A 15,050-nucleotide genomic window follows, 5' to 3' on the forward strand; every position below is an offset into this window, starting at 1 on the left:
TCTGCAGCCGCCGATGAAGAAGGTGGTATGTATTTAAAAAACATTTGTCTCAGAGGAGGCACATTTATTTCTGCCTTTAACATTTAGATATTGGCAGCTATTACCGTTTATGATAGTGAGACAGAGAACAGGTTTAAAAATCTCATATAAAAACGGTGAGATCAAACATAGCATGAGTGGGCATATACAAACATTACCATGACCACCAGCACCACTGTTTATTCAATTTATATCCCGCTCTTCCTCCCAAAGGAGCCCAGGGTGGAAAACAGATCTTAAAACAATATAATTTTAAAACGTCTAAAACTATCCCTCTTGCACACCCCCAAAATCTTCTCTAAGGGTAGACATGGACTGGAAGGAGGGGAAAGAAACTGGAACTTGCGGTGTGCAAGTGGATTTCTATTGTACAAGTAGGCTAAGACATTTCTGTAATTAAACCTGAGAAAAGTATTTAAACTTGAGAAGGCTCAAGTTTCCTACCCTAGCTCCAGTTTTTATAAAACCGTGGTCAAGTTAGATAACTGCTGCTTTCAAATTGCAGCCTGGGACCACAAAAAGATTGCCACAGAGGCTTAAAAAGGAGCTGGTGGAACTTTCAATCCTTCAAATTAAGTACATTTATTATTTTAATAATATGCTACGTTAAGAATACTACTTCTACTATCACTTAAGGAAAAAAAGCAGGTCTATTATACATGACATTAGGTGCTGTTGTTTTTTAAGTTATTACCTGGGGCATATGAAACTGCAAATACTTCTCTTCCAAACAGTGGGTGCCTGATTTCTTTAATAAATTCTCCTGTTTCTGGCTTAAAACACTGGATCCGACCATTTTCTCTGTCAGCTACACAGAGTTGACCAAAATCAGACACCAGTGTTAAGCTGTGGGGGATGCTGAACTGGCCAGGTTTAGTTTGTCCAAGAGAACTCTCTGAAAGGAGAAAACATCCGGTTAAAGTCCAACTGCTCACTACTTACAATGAGAAATCCTGATATTTTAAGCTAACAAGAAACTGTACACTGAAATGGTTTATCGTCCAAACATATTAGATTTCAAACTGTGCACTGAAAGCATTAAGCATCCTATTCACAATGCCGGGTGTTAATAACTGAATTTCATGCAACAAAACCTGGTAAGAGGAGGACTTTGAAATTTCTCCACAAGAAGCTAAATAGATGTACAGTGGTACCTTGGTAGTCAAACATAGCCAAACAAATCAGCTCCCAAATGCCACAAACCTGGAAGTGAGAGTTCTGGTTTGCGAACATTTTTTGGAAGCCAAACGTCCAACGTAACTTCTGATTGAGTGCAGGAAGCTCCTGAAGCCAATCGGAAGCTTGGTTCTGGGAGTCGAAAGGACTCCCGGAACAGATTAATTTCGAGAACCAAGGTACCACTGTACACGGTAACATTAGGCACATTCATAGGCACTTAAGTCTAATTGTTTTCATAGAGACTTAAGGTGTACCCAAACTTCTAGGCGGTGTCATTTGTGTGGCACCATAAGCTATATAGGGAAAGAGTGGGTTTACTAATTGAATCAACAGCTTCCTATTCAGTACCTTCTCCCCACTGCATGACAAACATTCCATTTGGAGAGAACTGGACAATACGACTATTGCAGTAGCCATCGGATACGTAAATATTGCCAGTAACTGGATCTACTGCCACATCCGTGGGTTGGCAGAAGTGGTTTTTGTCGCTCCCAGGTTGGAAAGCCCTCCCGAAAGACAACAGAGGAGATTCTGCACCATTCGATGCCAGTTTGAATACCTAGCAATATAAAAGGGCAAAAAGTTCCATGTCATTTAATCATATATTATAGGTAGACCTGCACAACCCGCTGCAGATTACATCGTAGGCCTGTCCTCTAGAAAATGTCTTTCTCCAGAGAACAGTAGCGTATACATTAATATTCATGAACCCAATAAAGAAATCCATCATCAGGCATGTAACAACGTTAATTCAGTAGCGTTTCTGCATGTCAATCCATGGCCGTTGTGCTAAATGAAGCAGTTGAACATTTGGCAAATATCCCTCCAAGTCTGAGAAGAATCATGCTGTCAAGTTGTTAACAAGAGAAGCTAGCTAAATTCAGAGTCACACAGTTAGTACGGTAGTTCTGGAAGCTAGTTGTGCATACCTGATGAAGAGCTACATCTGTCACCCAATAGTTACCATTATGATCTATGCTCAAGCCATGTGGTAAATAAAACCTGAAAACAAAATAAAGGAAAACTACATTAAGCAACAGGGAAACAAGGTAGGATAATTTGTTCTGTTTAGTCACCATACAAACACCTGGATTGATGTTTATATAAAGGAAATCTTCTTATCCGAATTTACTGGAACCCTGAATGCCTGTTATTTTTCGGGCTGCATTATCCTGTCATTCCTGAGTAAATGGTTTAATTTGGTGCTACTATTGACTTTCATCCTAACCTTCACCCAGTGGCCAGTTTTGAAATACTCCATGTTGTTGTTTGTGTGTACACACTCTAAATTTTGTTCTCTTCTCCCGTTGAGGAGTGAAGAGCCCTCGACATGAACATGGGAAGAGACAGACGGCTTTCGATCCCCCTGTCCAATGTTTCCTGGTCCAAATTTTTAAAAGCCACTGTTGTGTCCTTAAAGGAAAGAATAAGTTCTTTTTTAAAGATTTTATTGTGTGCCGATTTTGTATTTGTATTCCATACCATGCATCTTCCCACATGGTAGCGCTGTTGTTTGGGGGTATCAAATTTTTTAAGAGTAAAACATAAGTACTGGACTCAGGAAAATACAACACCTCAGTACATTCACAGCCATTCTAATGACAGTGACGACCATGGCTGCGTGGGCGCCTTGGGCACCTAATGGATTTAATGTGCCGTGTAATTTGTGATGAGTGATATAATCTCGTCTGGGCATTATTTTCAGGTTTAGTGGTCATTTTATATGTTACTTTGCTGGGAGGAAAGACGTGGGTCTCAAATACAATCAAGGTTGAAATGTTAGTAAGGAAAAGCAGTTTCGCATAGCATCATAGTTTCATAGTTAAGGTAAACAGCATATTAACATTAATAGGCATATTACCCAAACTTTGCAGAAAATTGATACTACATATACACTTAGATAACATACAGACTGGTGGCACATTTTGTGTGGCTCATGAGGGGTCAGACTTTCCTGCTTCTCCCCAGAACTGAACAGAAAATGGAGTGTGCTGCCAGTGAAGGGTAGCCTTTTCTCAAGGTTGTTTTGCTAAATTTGGGATCATTTCCAACTGTATGTATTCTGTGCTGTTAACTCTTCAAAAAGGCTTCTTTGGGAAGAGCAGGAAGGGAGACAGGAAAATCTCCATGTTTGCACCATGTAGGTTCAAAGCTCAGTTTTCTTTGGCATTCTATTGCATACCAATAATTCTATCTTTATTATAATATGCTTGTTTATAAATAGTAAAAATAATAATGAAGCAGAGGATCTGATATTCTGAGACCCTTTTTGACACACAGAGGAGGAACTTAGTGACACATCTCAAGCTCCTCATCCCAACAAATTATTCCTATCCAAGTACATTTCATATTAGTTGCTCAGCAGGCAGCACCCCTCAAGACTTTTCAAAAATGCTTTTCTGCAGATGAGAAGCACTCAAAATCCACACATGCAAGCACACACTTAGAAAGATTAAACAAAAGTGGCAAACACCAAGACTATCCGGCTCCAGAAGATAAATGCCACCTACATGTCCACAGTTATTCCATGGAAAATATGGCACTATTTTTGCTGTAATGCCAAAATGGCTAAAAATGCAGTTAAGGCTAGTTTTGAGACACCAACCTTAGTTAGATGTATCTGCATTTGCCCAAGGAAGGATAACTTGGATCAAGTGTCTACTAAATATGCACTCACTAGTCTGGCTACAAAGTGGGGACTGCATCAACATTTATCTATAAATGAGACCATGAGATGGGGTGGGGTTGGCGAGAGCCCCATGCTCTACTGCTTTTATGTTACCAGAAGTAAAGCAGCTATGGAAAAGGGTCTTCAAGCAACAGAATGTTGGGAGGGTTTCAATCCCACGCTTCATTTCATGATAAAAGCAGAACTATACATACAAACACTTTATAGCCAAACCAGAGAGTAGTGTTTAGTATCTTACTTTCCAGCTTGGGGCAGGTATTATTTTCTCCCATTTATCCTGCCATTCTAATAGGAAAGCACAACACACCTTTTTGGTCTTTCTGCCTCTTGAGGACAGAATATTTGCTTTCTATCTGAGTTGGGTTCATTTGGGTCATTAAACAGTGAGCAGATAGGAAGGGGCATAAATTATTTCCAGACACTGGGAAAGTTTATAATGTTTGAAAACAGTAGAGATATAGATATAGATATAGATATAGATATAGATATAGATATAGATATAGATATAGATATAGATATAGATATAGATAGATATAGATGAGATAGAGATAGAGATAGATATAGATTGCAGTGAAGTGAGGAACTTATTCAGCACAAGGAAGGCAAACATAAGAATTTAAAAAGTAAGAAAGACTTACAGATTTCTTCCCGTGGAATGAAGAACTGCTGAACTATTGGGATCTAGTACAAGAATAGTGCTCTCTTTAATGGGCCCAAGTCCTTTTTGTTGATAAATGTATCCACTGTCAAATGAACTACAGAGAAAAGAAAAAAACTGATCAATATACAAGGTAATCAATCAGACGTTTTCAGAATCTTTGGATGGATGCCAGTAACAGGTATGGCACAAATGTGGGTTCTCCACTCACACAGGCGCACACACATTGCCATACCATATGTGTGTCTTAATAATATAGCTTGCTATCTAAAAACAAAGAAACAGCAATTCCCGCAGGGTGTAGCACATTAAAGGAGGTTTTCCCTCCTTCTCCTCCTTTCCCAAACAAAGAAGCAAGAATCTTACTGCACACGGCCTCTTCTTCTGGACTGTGCATTTCATTTCCAGGAGGTATGCTCACATGAGTTCACTGCTGCAGCCTCAAGTGCACCATTAACATAGCAAGTAGGAACAGGAAAGATGTTGTAAGATTGGATAATAGTGAGCTCTGAGTGGCTCCAGAGCAGGCTGCAGATCTAAGGTGCTCATGAAACAGGAAGTGTTCCTATATGCTCCAGTGTTTCCTAAGACCAAATTTGGGGAAATTTAATGCTTCCTGAGCACTTGGGAGAATATCCCCACTCTCAGTGATCTCTCTAAGCACTGCTGCTTATATATACCTGGCTTTAAAATAAATAAGCAAACCACTGCAGATGCCACCACCGAAATCAGGTGTGTATGTTGGAAGGAGGAAAAATGCAAGGGAAGGGAGAGTGGTCTGCCACTGCCGCTGTACTTGATTATTTTATACAGACAAAATGAGCTCGAGTTTTTGTCGTCGTTCCCCCCCCCCCCCGCAGTCTATTTTACACAGAGAATTAAAGTATCAATAATTTTGAAATTCACAGTAGGCTCATTGTGAGCCATTTACATAAGTATAAGGCACTCATACTGTTATCCCAATGAGAAATTATTAGCTATACTTCTCCATCAGTGCAAGAAGCCTTTATAAGCATTCCAGCATAAGTGCTTAGCATTGATTGAAACAGTGTTAACTGACTATGCCCATGAAAGTAAATAGCATTTAATCTAATTACATGTAAAATTGTAATTCAATTCTCATCCAAAATCTGGGAGCTATATATTTTTTCTGCACGTTTATTTATTTAACTGGCTTCTAAGTGCTTATAGGGATTGATTTTTTAAAAACAGGAGTCATGCTTTATGACTTTAGATGAGTCTGCAAACCAAATTATTAACCCTGTACACTGCAACAACAAAAAGAATAAACCCCGCATAAAATATTTATGCTATAGCTTTCAATTATGAAAAGTGGCAGGCCACGCAACTGGTTGTACTTCATTGATTAGTACATTGATTTCTTTATTAAAATTATTTGCACATGAAATCTGCAGCACTTTTTAATTAAAAATATCCATCATGCACTTAGTGAATATTGTTGCAAATACCTTTTATCTGGTTTTTTGTAACCACAGGCTTTCCAGAACAGTTACCATTTATTAATACTGCACAGAAGTGCAGTTAAAAACAACAAGTGATTGTTTTGCACAAACATGGGTAGGCAAACTAGGGCCCGGGGCCCGGATCTGGCCCAATCACCTTCTCAATCCGGCCTGCGGACAGTCCAGGAATCAGCGTGGTTTTACATGAGTAGAATGTGCCCTTTTATTTAAAATGCATCTCTGGGTTATTTGTAGGGCCTGCCTGGTGTTTTTAATAATAATAATAATAATAAATTATTTATATCCCGCCCTCCCCAGCCGAAGCCAGGCTCAGGGCGGCTAACAACGATAATTTTACATGAGTAGAATATGTGCTTTTATTTAAAATGCATCTCTGGGTTATTTGTGGGGCATAGGAATTCATTCATTTTTATTTTATTTTCAAAATATAGTCTGGCCCCCCACAAGGTCTGAGGGACAGTGGACTCCCCTGCTGAAAAAGTTTGCTGACCCCTGTTTTGGAGTCTTGTGATTTCATGGTCAGGCCACCAGCAATGGACATTGGGAATGACCACAAGGGTGAGCAACAGTAGTAGGTGCATCTTAAAAAGTTAGACTACTGTTGGATTGGTTTCTTGAATAATATGCTTTAGGAACTACTCCTGTGATTTAATAGCAGTTTTCAGGATTACTTTCAAATATCCAAAACCTGAGTATTCACACACAACAAAGGATATCCAACAATGCAGATTTAAAGAAGATTATAAAGTGCTGCAATATTCATTGCTTATGCTCTGCATTCTTATTTCCCTAGCATGGTAGGCTCTTAAAAATATAGCTATTTCCCATGAAGAAATGAAGCAGTAGGCAGGAGTAAGCAGTAAGTGGCAATTAAATGATAATAAACTCATCTTCTTTGATGACTATCATATTCATATAAACCCATAAGGTCCTTAAGTACTGACCTATGGCAGTTTTTACATACAATCAAGCTACTACTTCTTTTGAAGGTTTTGCAATTCCTCTTTCTCTCTCTCCCATAGGAGCCAGGCCACATTCCCATTTTTACTATTCCTTTCTAAGGAATGAGGCCTGGGAATAAGAATGATGAGACCATGGCAAAGACAGGAACAAATCTCAAGACTCCTAGATCTAAGTCTACTGAAGCTGTGTGTGAACCGATTAACAATATTAGCATATATTTTGAAGAGCTGATACCTCTCTGGAATGGGGTGGGTGAGGAAAGGAAAGGTTGGCTGACGGCTTGGGGTTTGTTTGGGGTGAGATATGTCCAAACCTAGACTCACAGTTTAATGCTAAGCCAAACCATGTCTTAGCTCCAGGAAGGGCAGCAAGTGGCTGCGATTTTTGCTCCAAGAACCCACACACGTGAGCTCACACTTGGCCATGTTTTGGCTTAGCATCATGTGTTAAAAGAACCATAGAGAAGTTCAAGAGACATTGTATTCAATAAGGGGAAATCCAAATCTTACACTGGAACTTGCAAGAACAAAGCTTCCAGATGGTTTTCAAGATAGATAACATAAATGCAAAGGTAATTTCCAGACTAAAAGCAGACTTGAGACATCTGAACACCTGCCAGAGTTATTTGGCATAACTCCCTTGAATCTGCTTCTTCACCACCCAAGCAGAGACCATCCAAAAAAAAATCATACATACTCAAAGATGGTGATTTATGCACCCCTTCTGCCAAACCTCAAGTTCTCTGCAAATTTGGGAAAGCTGGGGGAGTACAGGAAACAGACACACATCTCTAGATCTTGCACTTAAGTGTTCTACAGCACAAGATTAAACTGCCTAAAGTTCCCAAGAAGTCTGCTGCATTTGCTTGTAGGGATATGCAGCTTTTATGTGCATGTATTATTAATACATTGCTAGCATTCTGTGCAGTGCCTGAAGCCCTGATAATTTGTTTGCCTCTTTCCTTGTTGTATGATGGGGAAGCAATCAACCAGAAAGAATGAAGAGAGTTCCTAAGGCTGATAATTGAGCACATTTATGATTGGTAAAGAACATTACACCCAATTAATAACTTTGCATTAATTTTATGGTTATGTGCATATATTTAGGCAAGCTTGATAATAGAGGCCTATTATCACAAAATAAAAGGAAATATTTGGTGAAATCCGCTCCTTTAAATAATTAACATTTTCCTGATTCTAAAAGCTTCCTGTTATTAGAATGTGTACTTGTATGCAGATGCCTTATTCAAATTTTCTTCAGTAACTTAAATATCAAATAAAGCAAAGGTACCCATAAGGGTTAATAATGGGGGAAAACTCCAAAATTCACACTTGAGCTATACCATTATTAGGACCAACCAAATCTCCACAAATTGTATTCCCTCAAGTAATTCATTTTAATTCTATCTATTTAAAATTGTTTTGTACACTGCTCAGTTTTATCTGTGATATAAAGTTTTTGCCTTAGTTTTTAGGGATGCTACTGTTTGTCATTTTATACGAACTGATATCGATGTTGCTTTTTATTGTTTTCTGTGTAAACTGTTTAGAGTTTTATTACATAAAGCAGTATAAATGTTTTATAAGCAAGGAAATAAAAATTGTGGCAAACTTTCAACTTTCAGAACTCTTCATCAGGCAAGATGGTACATGAAGAAAGTAACGGGATGAGCAAAAATAGATGGGATATTGTAGTCAGGAGGTTGGCTCCAAGATGGGAGACTGCAGGCTAAATAAGTCCCATCCAGTTGCTACCAATACCAAGTTACACTAGTAGAGTAGTATTCAACTAAATATCTCTAAGGATAGACCCGCTGAAATGAATGAATGTGACTAAGCTAGGTCCATTCATTTCAATGGTTCTGCTTTGGGTAAAACAGCTGAATACTACCCGCTAGGATTCTAGCTTAGAGAATCTAGGATAAATGGCCACTCCTCCATTCTTGGAGACGCTAGGGCAGGCTTGTAACCTTGAGTCAAATCACCCTTATACCAAACACACAGGTTCCTGGAGCAACTTTTGCATGGTTCTTCATTATATTAAAGCCATAAGGAATGACCAGGCTTAGTTTGGAATTAGTTTACTGATATACAATTTAAAATCAACCAGGAAATGCAAAACACTAGGTAAAGGACCCCTGGACGGTTAAGTCCAGTCAAAGGTGACTATGGTGTTGTGGTGCTCATCTCGCTTTCAGGAGCCGGCGTTTGTCCACAGTTAGCATTCCGGGTCATGGGGTCAGCATGACTAAACCACTTCTGGCGCAACGGAACACCGTGACGGAAACCAGAGCACACAGAAACACTGTTTACCTTCCCACCTCAGCGATACCTATTTATCTACTTGCACTGGCGTGCTTTCGATTTGCTAGGTTGCCAGGAGCTGGGACAGAGCAACGGGAGCTCATCCCGTCATGGGGATTTGAACTGCGACCTTCCAATTGGCAAGCCCAAGAGGCTCAGTGGTTTAGACCACAGTGCCATCCGCGTCCCACGTGCAAAACACTATCGTCCAGCCTATATGGAAAAACTGCTATCTTGCTTGCCTCACAGAGGAAGCCAGTACAGAGTGGGGAGATAAGAGACACATACAGAGGCACTGAAGAACATATACTTTTAGGCTTACGAGTGCTTGCTTACTTTGCATCCCATACATGATCGCCCCTGTGGAAGATGACCAGGTTACTGTTAGAATCCAAGGCCAGCCCAGAAACCTGCCCGAGTTTGAGGTTTATTCCAGGCCAATCAACTACTTCTTCTATGTTTAAATCTGGAAAAGGAGAATAAGGTTTACACGTTGATATAAAAATATTAGGTAAGTAAATAATTCAATGGCTAAAGATAGAATCAAACAAGCTCCAAGCAACATATTTGCATGCAATATAATAGTTACAATGTTTTCCTATAACAATACAGTCCGTTCAACTTCCAAAACGTTTGGAAACCAAAGTGCGGCTTCTGATTGGCTGCAGGAAGCTCCTGCAGCCAATTGGAAGCCGCAGAAGCCACGTTGGACGTTCGGGTTCCAAAGAACATTCGCAAACTGGAACAGTCACTTCTGGGTTTGCGGCGTTTGGGAGCCAAAATGTCCGAGTACCAAGGTGTTTGGGATCCAAGGTACAACTGTACAAAAAAGAAGCCTTAGAAAAAAATATATTTATGAAACACTTTCTCCCTTTAGAAGCGTGCATGTAGCTTCCAATACAGAAGCTCCTGTTTTGTGGTTTATGCTATGAATAGCAGTATTTCCAACCTTCAAATTTGTCATTTATAATACTCCTGGCTGAAGCAGAGTGAGAGGTGGACCAAGAAAGGCTATTTCATGAGCTTGGCTGAATGATCAGCTGTCACTTGGCGCCTCCTGCCCCTGAACTCAGTCCATGTAGGGCATTATAAGAACTTTGCAATTTTAATAATTAGTGCTTGAGTTTTCTGCTTTTCTCTCCCCCCCATACCCTTTCCCTTTTGTATAATCTATTTTTGATTGTAATAGTGTGTCTTGTCTTTAATCTGTGTACAACACCTGGTAAACAGCAGGTGCTTTATAAAACATATATTTACATGCATTTAATATTATGTAACCTACAAGCCAATTCCAAGCATGTAGTCAGAAGTGAGTGCAGTGGCCCACTTCTATTTATGCACAATTATTATTATTATTATTATTATTATTATTATTAGCAGTAGTAGTAGTCATCGTTGTCACTTTTTTTATTTACTTAATGAAACTCCAAGCAACTTTAGGATTTGCCTAACGCAGGATATTTTAGGATACTGTAAGAGATTTTAAATTACTGACTTGCTTGAAGCTGTTACTTTTGGGACATACAGTTCCAATAAAATGTAGGATTACTGTAAGGACCAAACACCAAACACGTGATCTATGAATGTTTACTTGGAAGTAAGTCCCACTGATTTGAATGGGTTATTGCCAAGTAGGCAAATTTAGCATAAATCATCTTTGTAATTGTTTACTGTTGAGTATCTAGTCTGGCCATATTCTCTCTGAGAGGTGGGGGAAAAACACACACAAGAGACCTCAGCATATTCATAGTATTAACACCATTTGTCATATATACCTTTCAAAAAATATATCATTTCGCACTATATTTGTGGGGTGATAACGGCTAATAAAGAATCTAGTCTGTCAACCTAGACAATTAAGCTGATTTGAATTGCCATAATTTCATATAAATTTGCATAAAGCTTCTAAATACTGTATAATTCTTAGGGTTTTTCTTTTTCTTTTTGCACAACTCTAGTCCTGTATTATTTGACAAACCCTTTACTGCTCAGCCCTGTGGATTTGTACAGCAAAAGGTATAAATAATAGATAGGTGGATTGATGATAATCATAAGTAAGGAAAAAACATTCTAAACCAAAAGCAAAATCTATTATGGAATTACTCTAATAGTCCTAGCACAAATATTGCTTTTATAGCTTCCAATGAAATATTCCCCTCTCCAAACACACAGAGGAGATATCTTACTGTAATCAGCATTCTTCAATACTACGACAGAAAAGCCAGTATTTTGTTCACTCCACTAGCATTCACCAGCATAATTAAATCTGAAAACCACTTTTCCTGCAAGAACAGGCTAATGGCCCATCTAGTCTAGCACCCTGTTCTCTCAGTGGCCAGCAGATACCTGTGGGGAGCTTGCAAGCAGGACACGGGCACAACAGCACTCTGGCCAACTGCAGTTCCAAGCAACTGGTATTCAGAGGCATACTGTCTCTGATAGTGGAAGTGGAACATACCCACTGTGGCTTAAATTATATTTATCAAGTATTTTGTTGGCTGCTTGTTGGTAGAACAGAGAAAACAGCCCATAGTAAATAAGAATTGTCTGCACAGTCCTATGCCTATTAACCCAGAGGTCAGCCCCACTGAATTCAATGGGACTTATTCTCAGATAAGCATGTAGAAATTTGCAGTCAAAAGCACTGCCCCTCTTTTCTCCTCTGTCAACAGCAGCAAAAACAGGCAAGCAATTTCACAGATACCTTATTAAACTTCCACAGTGTACCAAAGGTTTGGTGGTCATTTAAAACAGCCTACATTAACACCAGGTTAACAGGAAGAATTCCACACTAAAGTTTCAAATAGAAAATCAGAACCAGGAAGATTGTGAATCATTTAAAGCTGTAAGGAACAATACATTTGGCAAGTGTCACTGTCCTGTGCCATGAATCTTGGCTGGAATTCTCTCAAACTAAAAAAGACAACACAGATATTGGCTCGACTCAAGACGTTATGCCAAACCATGGTTTAAAAAGCTTAAGCTATAGTTTGGCACAATGCATGAATTGGAAAACCATATTCTGATTTTCTGGCTGAAAAACTAAGAAATCATGGTTTCATAATGGTTTGCAAGCTGTGTGCTTGGCATGGTGTCTGAATCGATAAATCACAATTACACCCACCTCTCTGTCTTCATAAGTTGTTACAACACAGAGTGAATGTGTTAAGATGAGCGGTATGAAAATGGCAGAGCTGGTGCAGACAAACAGTTCTGAACCATGGTTTGGGTTTTCAGCTATGGTTAGTACAAACTGTTATTAGGTATGATGTCTGAATTGAGCCATTGCAATTGCCAAATAAATGCTCATAAGGGGGGTCTACTTATACAAACAGCATATCCTTGGACAAAAGTATTTGCATGAATTGCGGCTCTTTGTCCCTTATTTGGGGGAAGGGAAAGAATCAGTACAAATCTTATTATTAGGAAAGAAGAGCTGCAATGTCATTAAATTCCTTCCACTGATGTTGCATGACTCATACAACTACCGCATGAGTAGTTATTTCCATGCCATCATTGCCTATCCCAGTTCTATGTTTCTAGAAAATTACTTAAGAAGTAACTATAATGTTTCATATTTAGAAAGAGAGAAACACAATGGAAAATATAATATAAATGCACATAACATATTGTTACTAGTCAACAAGGCATTCAAGCTGAAAAATACAGAGGGCATAACTACCCTCACAGGAGAGTGTGTAATAAAGCCAGCTGCACAGTAAGAAAAACAAAGTCAAATAATTGAATTTACCATGTTCAAGTTGGATTACTCAGTTTAGAAAAATGTAACAAATAATTCCAGCTCAGGTTTTCTGTTTATATACCAAAAATAAAACTTCTGATGCTAAATTAGTCTTTTCTTTTAGAAATAAAGTATGAAATACAATAATGCATCAAATAAATCTGTCACATAATACATAGCACTAAACTGTACAGCAGACAACATACACATGAAACAAAACTTACTAAACCTTTGCCACAAATGGGAAGGATAATGTGAACATTGCTTCAGTGATTACTGACTCTTATGTTGAACAAAATGAATTTTTCATCGGAACATCTGATGTAAGAAAGGAACGTGATGTACAACTTCAATTTTATCTTTAAAAATCATTTGATGCTCTCTTCCAATTTTGCTAATGTACATAGTAGTTTATAGTATTGGACATGGTAACATTTTAAAATAAAAAGACACAACCCTAACCCACCTCCTGTACGTTCTTTTTCCCAGTTCCCACTGCCAGGTTTAGGTGGCTGCAAAGCAAGGTGCCTGTTCTCTGGTGGCCTCAGGGTGGATTCTAATCTGTGGAATTTGTGGATTCTGTCTCTGACAAGAATGGCATTGGCCCTTTCATCTTTATTGGAAAACTCTCTGGCATCAGGCCAACCAAGATCCTTCTTCTGGACTACATTAGCAATCTCTGCTACAAGATCTGATTCTGCCTTTTCTGTAGGGTTATACTTGTGCACATGAACAACATCTTCCCTTTCTCCTAGCAGCTTGGAAATGAGTGAATAGAAATCACCTGCACAGAGAAAAAGAGAGAGAAAGAGAAAAAAACAACAGGTAAGAGAAAGAGACAGAGGAGGCGGACAGACTGCAAGATTTTGTTGTGAGCTTGACAAAGAGAAGAAATAGGAAGTTATTCCTAAAAGCCAACTTGGTTCAAAACTTCTGGCTGCTCAGGAACTCTTGACATAAATCACAGGCTGTTGCAGTCCTTAAATTTACACAACAATGCCTTTTTTTGACAAGGCATTTCAGAACCCAGGCAAATGAGGCCCCTTGCCTCTGGAAGGCTGGCCATGGGGGGGAAAGCATAACTTTAGGAAGGATTATTTTAGCATTATTTAGCATCGGAACACTGGTGTACTTACCTCCTCTGAAATTTGCTACTAATAGCCTTTACAGGAAGCAGAAATTCAGAAGTGAAACCAGTTTGAAAGGAAATATATTCAGTTTTTCACTAGATTCTACAGAATGTTAATACAATCTGGAAGTGAACCAGTTGCAATTGTGGTTGTGTGTTTTCCCCTACTGTATGCTTTTTGGAACTGCATTAGCCAGGAAATGGAGGAAAAATTACAGATTGGTAAATTCTCCCACAGAAATGTTTGATAGATTATCAAACTGACATATCTTTTTTTATATCTTTAGTTATATCAGATGCCTAACATTCTGGTTTATACATTATCTGTGTTATTGAAAGTTCCATACCTAGCCAATATGCTTCCCCCCCCCCCAACCAGTGTTGTTAGCTAGATTGTCTGTGCTAGAAAATTGCATCATGTTTATATGAAGACTGCCAGGAAGGATTCCTCCCCGCCCCCATTTCCCATGTTGCCTGGTTTCACTTGAGTCTGTTTCCTGTGTGTTGAATATGAATATTGTGGGGTTTTTTAAATAAAAAAGTCAGAAGAACGACAACTTTGTTAATTCAACTATTTCAGAAATGATAAGCATATCAAACATATTCAGAATATGCATCCAGAATTAAGGAAAGAATAGCTAATATGCACCTACTGTGATGGAAGCACAAGGTTTGCTAGATCTAGGTCCTTTTATCCCATTTGAGTACAATCGGAACTAAAGAAGATACAGTAGAATACTTCACTTGAGCACTCCAGATGTGCACCACACACTCTTCCATTTGCAATCTGAAGATTACTGTTATCAAAGCAAGGCAGCTTACAACTGTTGAAGCACACTGGAGTATATGACATATAAATAAAAT

The 15,050-nt window shown here is 38.8% G+C and overlaps 1 protein-coding gene across 16 annotated transcripts in view; it reads right to left on the reverse strand.

Annotated features, from left to right (window-relative positions):
• PAM (peptidylglycine alpha-amidating monooxygenase) overlaps window positions 1–15,050 on the reverse strand; it is a 125,205-nt gene that overhangs the window by 18,187 nt on the left and 91,968 nt on the right. For 8 of the 16 annotated variants that reach the window (XM_083464437.1, XM_083464448.1, XM_083464447.1 and 5 more), the window contains exons 15-20: window positions 13,524–13,841; window positions 9,652–9,781; window positions 4,546–4,662; window positions 2,148–2,220; window positions 1,567–1,777; window positions 734–934 (exon numbers count right to left, since the gene is read on the reverse strand). In XM_083464437.1, coding sequence (XP_083320563.1) covers window positions 734–934; window positions 1,567–1,777; window positions 2,148–2,220; window positions 4,546–4,662; window positions 9,652–9,781; window positions 13,524–13,841 — 1,050 coding nt within the window. The remainder of the gene's footprint in view (window positions 1–733; window positions 935–1,566; window positions 1,778–2,147; window positions 2,221–4,545; window positions 4,663–9,651; window positions 9,782–13,523; window positions 13,842–15,050) is intronic. The other 8 variants (XM_083464441.1, XM_083464444.1, XM_083464440.1 and 5 more) reach the window with 1 other exon arrangement.

The sequence above is a fragment of the Podarcis liolepis genome, assembly GCF_965112155.1.
Source record: "Podarcis liolepis genome assembly, chromosome: 11".
NCBI lineage: Eukaryota > Metazoa > Chordata > Lepidosauria > Squamata > Lacertidae > Podarcis > Podarcis liolepis.